A 9,715-nucleotide genomic window follows, 5' to 3' on the forward strand; every position below is an offset into this window, starting at 1 on the left:
TGTTCTATTTTTTTTCTGTATCATTTGTGCTATAATATTTATTATTTCCTCCATTCTGCTGGTTTTAGGTTTTGTTTGTTATCCTTTTTCTAGCTCCTTTAGGTGTAAGGTTAGGTTGTTTACTTGAGATTTTTCTTGCTTCTTGAGGTAGGCCTGTATTGTTATATACTTCTTCTTAGAACCTCTTTTGCTACATCTCAAAGGATTTGGACCTTTGTGTTTTCATTTTCATTTATTTTCATGGGCTTATTTTTTCTCTTTGATTTCCTGTTTGACTCATTCATTGTTTAGTAGCACGTTATTTAACCTCTATATATTTGTAGTCCTCCCATATTTTTTTCTTGTGATTTCTAGTTTCATACCATTGTGGTCAGAAAAGATGCATCGTATGAATTTACTCTTTTTGAATTGTTGAGGCTTTTTTTTTGTGTGTTAATTTGTGATCTATTCTCTGCACTCACTTGAAAAGAATGTGTATTCTGCTCTTTTAGGATGAAATGTTCCTGTATTTATGGTGGGGTACAGGTAAGGAAAATGGCACCTGCCATCTTCCTTGTTTTCAGAGATGTCCCCTAACATACTCCAAAGTCAGTATGAACAGATCTGTCTCCTGTTGCCCCCAGGCATTGTGTGAACTACCTTTTTTATGTTGCCTTACATACAGACTGTGTCCCTTTAAGGGCAGCAACCCAGCTGTCACTCAAGATCCCAGCTTGCCCAGTACTGATTCAGTGGATTTTTAAAGCTCCAGGCTCCAAGTCTCACTGGTTTTACAAACTCACATATATCAGCCCCTCTGGCTTTTAAAGCCAAATATTATGGAGATTAGTCTTCTTCATGTGAGCTTCCTGGTGCAAGGGCCTATTTCTGTGCTTACTCCATGTGTTCAACTCCCTCCTTCCTGGGAGCAGCCTCCCTCCACCTTTCTGACTTCCCTAACTTGTCACATGCAACTTCTTCTCTGTATGTGGAGGTTTTCTGTCAGTCTCTGGTTTATTGACTTGGATGTGGATGATATCTAGTTGTAAATGTGGGATGGGGTGAGCTCAGGATCCTCCTACTCTGCCATCTTCCCAAGCTCCCAATTTGTAACTCTTTATATTAAAACATATATAATCCTGCCCCAAATGTTCTTTCCCTAGAAGACTCTCTTCTTTTTGAAGATTATGTACCCTGAGCAGCTGTCCTAACTTGAGTTCAAATAAAATCCTCTTCCTTTTTAAAGAAATTCTACAAGGTTTGTTTCATTTTGTGTTGAAAAACTCAACAAATCCTGTTACTGTCACCTTCAAAATGTATCCAGAATTCAATTCTCACTACTTGGCTTGCTGCCATACAGTTTAGTCAAAGGGGCTTGCAGTAGCCCCTCAACTGCTCTCTCTGCTTCACTCTTGCACTCTAAAGTCTACTCCCCATACAATAGGCAGGACATCCTTGCAAAGCAGCCAATATCTTACCACAACTTAGCTCAAAATTGTCCTCTTCACTCAGGGTCATTTCACAAGTTGGCATCAGTCCCTGTCACTCAGTTCCACCCATATTGGTTTTTTTGCTTTCCTTGCTGGTCTTTGTATTTTCTCTTCCCTCTCCCTGAAACCCTCTACCCCCACATATTTTATCTGGTCGCTCACCAACTCTCTTCAAACTTCTGCTCAAAAGGCACATCCTGAGAGAGTCCTTCCTCATCACCTGCATCTCTCTCTACCTTTCTTTCTCTGCTTTATTTTTTGTCACAGTACTTATCCCTCCCAACATATAATAATTTTGTTTATTCTAGGTCTTTCTCTACTGGAATGTAAGTTTCTTAAGAACAGATATTTTGTTTTCTTCTTAGATGCTTCTCCAGTCTTGCCCTCCAAGGTCTTAGGTAGAGCAGGGCTTTATCCGGGCATGGCAGTGGGAATGAAGGCAGATCAAGCACGTTGAGGAACAGGCAGCTAGCTCACTGGGGCATATGGGAGACTATCAGGTAGAACCAAGCTGGCCAAAAGTTCATGAAGGCCAAGTAGGTCACCAGATGAGTTGGATATTATCATCAGCATTACAGAAAACACCAATCCTTGTCTTCCAATGCTCATGTCCTCCCTTCAGACAGGGGTTCAATGTAATAAGAAATGATTACCAAAGTTGGAAATAGACAACAGAGATTACTAGTGACAAAGACTTCCCTTGACTAAACTTTAGTTAGGCTCCTCTTGTCACTGGCCTGACCCCCTGAACTCAGGAAATTTTTAGTAGAAGCTTCTGTTTAACTGTCAATCTTCCATTTTTTTTTAACTGTTAATCTTCCTTTAAGAAAATAAACTCCTAGGGGTGCCTGGGTGGCTCAGGTCATGATCTCACGGCTTATGAGTTTGAGCCCTGCATAGGGCTCTGTGCTGACAGCTCAGAGCCTTGAGCCTGCTTCAGATTCTGTGTTTCCTCCTTTCCTTCTCCGCTCATGCTCTCTCACTCTCTCTCAAGAATAAATAAACATTAAAAAAAATAACTTAAAAAATGGAAACTAAACCCCTAGAAGCTTCTGTCTAGCTGTTGGTTTTATCATTTGGAAACAAATTAATAGACTGCTGGAATAGAAAAACAAACATTTGAGGGAGAGCCTGGCCAGATGAATCAGAAAGTGCCAGAGGTGACCAATTGTTACTTCAACCTCATTATAATGTTAAAATCCCCTTATGAATATGAATATGATATAAATAAAATCTCCTTATGAATATTCATCCCAAGCCCTAAAGGAACCCTAAAGTTTCCCTTGTTTGGGGGAGATACAGCTTTGGAAATTATTCTCTGATCTCCTTATTTGTACAAATACAGATAACCTTGTGAGGCAACTCCACCTGGTGGTGGTCTGTCCTATAACTCACTGAGAAGCAGGTCCACTTTGGTTCAGTAACCCTCTTTTCAACTAAGCCTCCACCATGGGCTCCCATGTCCATCCTTGAAGAGTATAATTTTTTTTTTGTTTTTTAAGAAAAGTGGGTATTTTGTATATTTGTACTTAAACCTATAAACCAACCAGCCAAACTGGTACTATTATCATGATACATTAAAATGCAAAATATCTTTCTACAAATACTAGAATAATGAACAAATTAAGAGTTGTAGTAAAACAGCACAAGGGGCAGAGGAAATCATTGAAGTGTATTACAGCTTAACCCTTCACTGTAACAACTGAGGTTATTAAAAATAAAGCCTCTCAATCTCAGAAAATACAAATAATCCTTTATCACACAGCTCTGCATTTCTAGTTTCTATTCTTTAAAACTTTTTTTTAATGTTTATTTATTTTTGACAGAGAGAGACAGAGCATGAGCAGGGGAGGGGCAGAGAGAGAGGGAGACACAGAATCCAAGGCAGGCTCCAGGCTCCGAGCTGTTGGCACAGAGCCTGACACAGGGCTTGAACTCACAGATCATAAGATCATGACCTGAGCCAAAGTCGGACACGCAACCAACTGAACCACCCAGGCATCCCAACTATTTTCTATTCTTGAGGTTAGATTCTAGAGCCTAATATACCCAAACTAGTATTATATCTAGGTATCTACAGACAGAAACATCTTTTATCATGTCTGTAGCAGCCAATGCTACTGAAATCTTTTTAATTAGAGTCCAATCATACCTCCTCAATTGACACAATAAACATAAAGAAAAACAGAATATCAAGGCAGTTATAGGACTCTAAAAGACAAGTCCTAGGAAAAGTAATGCAGCCACTGCCCAAAGTGAGAATGAATAATATACTCATCGTCACACATTTTCAGGATGTATGTTCACAGAGTAATTTGGGAATAAATCCATTATTTCCTGGATACTAGAATGCTTAGCAGTTTGCTTTTTTACACTTTTTTTCCCCATTAGAAAGAATTTTGCTGGAAATGGATCTGGGGCTGCAGGGATTCCTCTTCACAGTTGTGGAACCGATGGTTATTCCAGGTTCCAGGTTGTTCCTAGTTGTTCCGACTGTTCCAGGAATGGTTGCTCCAAGACTGGCTGTTCCGGGTCTGGTTTCTCCATTTTGGAAGATTTCCAAAAGTGTTCATCAGGTATCCCCAGTGATAGGAATAGAAGCCTGTATATTCTGTAGTTTCTGAGCTGTTCTGAGTCACACTGTTGCTATTCTTTGGACAGTTGTTTTTCTGCCATCTCATACATTTCATTCTCTGGTTCTGGAACCAGGTCTTAAACTGCTTATAGCTAAGTTTCAGAATGTTGGCAAGTTCTTGCATCTGCTGGAGACTGAGGTATTTCTGTCTCTGAAATCTATCATTGAGTACATATAGCTGGGTCTGAGAGAACACTGTTTTGATCTTCTGTTTCTTGCCCTGGACCGTATCTTCCTTCTTCATTGTCCTCTCCTCTATGGAAGCAGGTAGTAGTTTTAGTCTGGGACTGGTGAAAGAATTGGGGATGTCCTGAATAAGCAGATCCATGGAGGAAGGAAGATGAGAGATAGTCTCCATGTGAGGTGTCTCAACAGATGACATTTGCAAGGATGAATTAATTTTCTTCAGGTCCATAAATCTCAGGCGTTGGAGAAGAGTCCCTAGAATTGGTGCTTTGGGACAAGATGGGCATTGGGGCTGAGCTGGATCCACACTCCTGTTGCAAGGCCATTGTAATGCAAAAGGTAGCTACCTGGTAGTCCAGACTGGGTGGGGAACAGGAAAACTGGAGCCACAGAACCTTAGTTTGTCCACAGCTGAAGATTCTAATTTTAATAATCTTGTTAGGTCAGTTTGTCAAGAATCCCGCACCCTGGTATCTGATCACCCTCCATATCTAATCAAGTTCCTCATCCCCCCATCCTCCAGGTGATATCTCATGATTGGCCTGCCTTCAGCAGACATCCTGTTAGGTCAGTATAGTAAGAACCTCTGTACTCTTGTCTCTTCTCAATCATTTTCCATCCACTGACTCTCATTCTACTCCTTGACTCAAATCCTTGCTTGTCCTTGCTGTATTTAGAATTGAGCCCAGTTCTATATGAAGTTTCATATCCTCTACTGTAATAGTTCCTGAATAAAATCTGTTTTGACTGCTTTACTGTCCAACTCTTGTACTTTTAGATGCTAGGTGTACTCATAGTGGAGTGCTTAGCATTGGTTAGCAGACCTTTGGGGGAATAATTGATTCCATAGGCACCTTTGATTGACTTGGCTATTTTTATAAATCTGCAGGTGAAAACTGATAGCAATGCAAATGGTTTCTGTCTGAGATCAAGGCCAGAGATTCCTGTTTATATCAATACAAATAAAATTTGTCAAGAGATACCTCTGATTTTTCTCTAGTAAAAAAAAAAAAATTACCCCAAAGTAAAAATCATATCTTTAAACCTCACAGTTTATTACCTATCCTTAGGATATTAACCTGCCTGCCATCTGTTAGCAGTCTTTTCTCAACATTCCTTTGGTTGACTGATTATTTTTAAAACTCTTCAAAATCTCCTTTGAATTGGTTATAACATCATTTGCAGTTCCTCATTAATGAACTGAATAAAATTTTGACACATGTGCAGTCAGTTTTCCAGGGCAGGGCTTTTCTGTGTTTGTTTATCGCTATATTTTCAGCGGACCCTCAATAAAGTCTCAGTGAATGAATGCATGAGTGAATGGTATATAGTCTGGAGCAGAGGAGTTGGGCTTTCCCTTTGGTTGCTAAAACACACTAGCTGTCTTTGCACTGTTGTGTTAATTGCCCACCTGAATTCTTTTTCTACTAGGTCTTACTTGAACTTCCCTGTTTGTCTCTTCATTGTCCACTTTTAGCAAGATTCCTGCTAAATAAGTTTAGCCAGAATCTCCCATCCTTGATATTGATTATCCTGGATATCTAATGCGGTTCCTCATCCTCTACTATCCCCAATGTGAGATCTTATCATTCTGGCCTGCCTTCAGCGAGAATCTTGTCAGGCCATTTCAGATAGAATTCCCCCCTTAACCTTGATGATATTTTCTCCTACTAATTTTCTATCCACTGATCCCCACCTGGTTCCTTAGCTATAAAATTCACTTTTCTTTGTTGTAGTCTGAATTGAGTCCCATCTCTCTCCCACCCACTGCAAGACCCCATGGCAGCAGTACCTGCACCTATCATGATAATGGCCCTTAAGGTCTTCTTGGGGTTCCTGGGTGGCTCAGTTGGTTAAGCATCTGAGTTCAGCTCAGATCATGATCCTGTAGTTGGTGAGTTGGGAGCTCTGCGTCGGGCTCTGTGCTTACAACTCAGAGACTGGAGACTCTTCAGATTCTGTGTCTCTCTCTGCCCCTCCCTTGTTTGCACTCTGTCTCTATCTCTCTCAAACGTAAATAAACATAAAAAAAAAAAGTCTTAGGGCGCCTGGGTGGCGCAGTCGGTTAAGCGTCCGACTTCAGCTCAGGTCACGATCTCGCGGTCCGTGAGTTCGAGCCCCGCGTCGGGCCCTGGGCTGATGGCTCAGAGCCTGGAGCCTGCTTCCGATTCTGTGTCTCCCTCTCTCTCTGCCCCTCCCTCGTTCATGCTCTGTCTCTCTCTGTCTCAAAAGTAAATAAACGTGAAAAAAAAATTAAAAAAAAAGTCTTCCTTACAGTACTTAAAAAAAAAAAAATATATATATATATATATATATTTTTTTTTTTCTTTAATAGAATGATCTTTTTCTTTAACACTGTTTCTCCTTTATCTCTAACCATGGCTGTGAGACTTGGCGGAGGAGGAGGAGTGATCTTGAAGGATGGGTTTGGCAGGGACGATAGGGCAGAAATACCTAATAATAAAAACAACAGCATCAGCAATCACTTGCCACTTACTCTTTGGCAAGTATATTTCCACGTGCTTTCCATGTATTAACTAGCAAGAGTTTCAGCAACGAAGGCCAGGGATGAGTGGCAGGTCGCCGTGGTGGGCAACAGCCTGGCTCATGCTCTTTGCCTTTGCTACGTTTCCTGCCTTTGCTGAGTAGGACGCCTGCGCAGTGGTCACGAACCCCTCTAGTTTTCTAGTGAGATTGCATTTGTCCCTGGTTCGACTGGTTCGATTCCCTGCCGAGGAGATGGAGGTTAGACATTCCCAGGTGCAAAACAGACCAGGCATTGTTCAGAATTCCAGGCAAGCGGCAGGCAGGAAGATTGTCTGCAGCCTGGGTGTTGGGGGACGGGGCAGCGCCGCAGGCCCAGACAGGAAGTGGACTCTACATGGGCAACGATCTCTCCGGGTGTCAGGATGGCCGAGTGGTCTAAGGCGCCAGACTCAAGGTGCTCACCTTCCCTGCGGGCGTTCTGGTCTCTGAACAGAGGCGTGGGTTCGAATCCCACTTCTGACACATGCGTTTTGTTTCCTTCCTTAAAGGACCCCAACACCTTCCCAGTGACTGCTGGAGGTTTCTTTTCTGAGAAAGCAGTAGTACTCTGACTCTCACATCGCCGCTGTCCTCCGGTTTTCCGGATCTGCGGTGGCGGAAGGGCTGCTATTATGCGAGGGAGAAAGTTTAATCGCTTGAAAAGTATCCAATCATACTCATGCTCCCAACTTACGTCATACATCACATATTTAGTATAGCCTATTGCAAACGCCTCTGCTAGGTGTTCCCTGGTGGTCTAGTGGTTAGGATTCGGCGCTCTCACCGCCGCGGCCCGGGTTCGATTCCCGGTCAGGGAAAGTTCTTTTTTTCTTTCCACTTCAACTTCGCTGTATACCAGGTGACTCTTTTGGCCAAAAGTCATTATGAGAAGTGAAAGTTACTACGGTTAATGAGCGAAGACTGTGTATGGCATTGTTCTCCTATACTTAGAGATGCAGGTAGCAATAAATGATACTGCCATATTCCTGGGGTTAAAAAGTCCCTCTAGCTGTCCAAAAGGCCTTTAGAACGGTACATGTAACATAGAGGAGCTGTTCAGGAGGCTCTTAGCTCCTCACAACAACTCAGGCAATTGTTGCTATGGAAGGAAGTCTGGTAATTCTCTCCTGTTCCAACATCTTTTAATTTTGAAAATATGGTGAATAATTAAAATAATGAGACAATAAACACCGGTGTTCTATGTAAATACGTTGGTTAATATTTTGCTGCATTCTTTTTTTCTCTATTGCATCCCCAGCCTTCCGACCATGTGAAAGTTGTAGACATCATTAGGCTATTCAAAGTCACACCTAAGAAAGTCAATATTAACATATCATCATATGCCAGTTCACATTCAAATTTACCCCAGTTGTCCCCAAAATATCTTTTATAGCTTCTTTTTAAAAGTTTTATTCTAGACATTTTCATTGCCCAATTTTCTATTGTAATGCCTGTGGAAAAATATATTTTAATAATAAAAACATTTATGGGAACCTAGGTGGCTCAGTCGGTTAAGTGTCTGACTTTGGCTCAGGTCATGATCTCTCCATTAGTGGGTTTGAACCCCGTGTGGGGCTCTGTGCTGACAGCTCCAAGCCTAGAGCCTGCTTCAGGTTCTGTGTCTCCCTCTCTCTGCCCCTCCCAGCTTGTACTCTGTCTCTCTTTCAAAAATGAATAAACATTAAAATTTTTTTTAAACATTTAAATCACATTTAAAGTCTATCTTCTTAAAGTCTGTATAATATTCTGAGCCTCCATGCCTAATTTATTGTTTATAAAAGTATTCATTTCTCCTTGGGCATCTGTCTAGACCTCCAGGCCAGGGCTGCACTAGGATACCTCTATTTCCCTGTTATTTAGAACCTGGCTTCCAAGACAGCCCCAAACCTTGGACGAATAATTTTACCTTTGCTTTACTGTGCTCTAGTAGTTGGTTTTGTTGTGTTGTGTTGTGTTGTGTTGGGTTGTGTCGTGTCTTGTCTTGTTTTGTTTTTGTTTTTGCTTTTGCTTTTGTTTTTGTTTTGTAATTTAGCCCAGTATGGAACAAGGCACAGTAAATGATGGCTAGGTTAGTGGTCACGTTGAAGGCAAGTTGTTTACCCTCTCTAAACATTAGTTTTCTAATGGTAAAACTGGTCAAAGGATGAAGATGAAAGAGAATGAAATTCTATCTAACCTGTGAGTTTCATTTTAAAACTTTTCCTCATCTTCAAAAGGAAATGGAAGGGATCCAAACATATCTAAGAAAAAAGGAAAAAGAAAGTGGAAAGGACATACATCTAAATGTAAATTTTATGATTTTTTCAAATAATTTTCTGTAAGTGGTAAGATTATGAAAATCCTTAATTTTCTTTGTTGTAATTTTATGCATATACTAATTTTTCTTTTTTTAAAAAAAAATTTAATGTTTATTCATTTTTGAGAGAGAGAGAGAGAGAGAGAGTCGGAGCGCAAGTGGGACAGAGGCAGAGAGACAGGTAGACCCAGAACCCGAAGCAGGCTTCAGGCTCCGAGCTGTTAGCATAGAACCCGACACGGGGCTTAAATCCATGAATTGTGAAACCATGACCTGAGCCAATGTCAGAGGCCCAAATGACTGAGCCACCCAGGTGCCCCAATATGCTAATTTTTGTACCAAGGGTATATAAAATTTATTAGTAGATGAACACACTTTATTTGAGAAACTGCTCACATTTTACACAGAAACCGGCTCAAAATGAGTCACAGATTTATTTATTTACTTACTTATTTGAATCACAGACTTAAATATTACATATAAAACTATAATATAGGGACGCCTGGGTGGCGCAGTCGGTTAAGCGTCCGACTTCAGCCAGGTCACGATCTCGCGGTCCGTGAGTTCGAGCCCCGCGTCGGGCTCTGGGCTGATGGCTCAGAG

At 41.2% G+C, this 9,715-nt stretch overlaps 1 protein-coding gene and 2 non-coding genes across 3 annotated transcripts; 2 read left to right on the plus strand and 1 right to left on the minus strand.

The window, feature by feature from the left end:
- Positions 1–3,949: 3,949 nt before the first annotated feature.
- LOC125163845 (homeobox protein NANOG-like) lies at positions 3,950–7,699 on the minus strand. The gene is given in 6 exon segments (XM_047856062.1): positions 3,950–4,501; positions 4,503–4,552; positions 4,555–4,601; positions 6,645–6,744; positions 7,240–7,423; positions 7,601–7,699. Coding segments are annotated over 6 exon segments (1,032 nt in total).
- Positions 7,194–7,299, plus strand: TRNAL-CAA (transfer RNA leucine (anticodon CAA)). The gene is made up of 2 exons: positions 7,194–7,231; positions 7,254–7,299. It is a non-coding gene; the product is annotated as a tRNA-Leu (tRNA).
- Positions 7,563–7,634, plus strand: TRNAE-CUC (transfer RNA glutamic acid (anticodon CUC)). The gene has a single exon. It is a non-coding gene; the product is annotated as a tRNA-Glu (tRNA).
- Positions 7,700–9,715: the final 2,016 nt, after the last annotated feature.

Source organism: Prionailurus viverrinus, chromosome A1 (genome assembly GCF_022837055.1).
Source record: "Prionailurus viverrinus isolate Anna chromosome A1, UM_Priviv_1.0, whole genome shotgun sequence".
Lineage (NCBI taxonomy): Eukaryota > Metazoa > Chordata > Mammalia > Carnivora > Felidae > Prionailurus > Prionailurus viverrinus.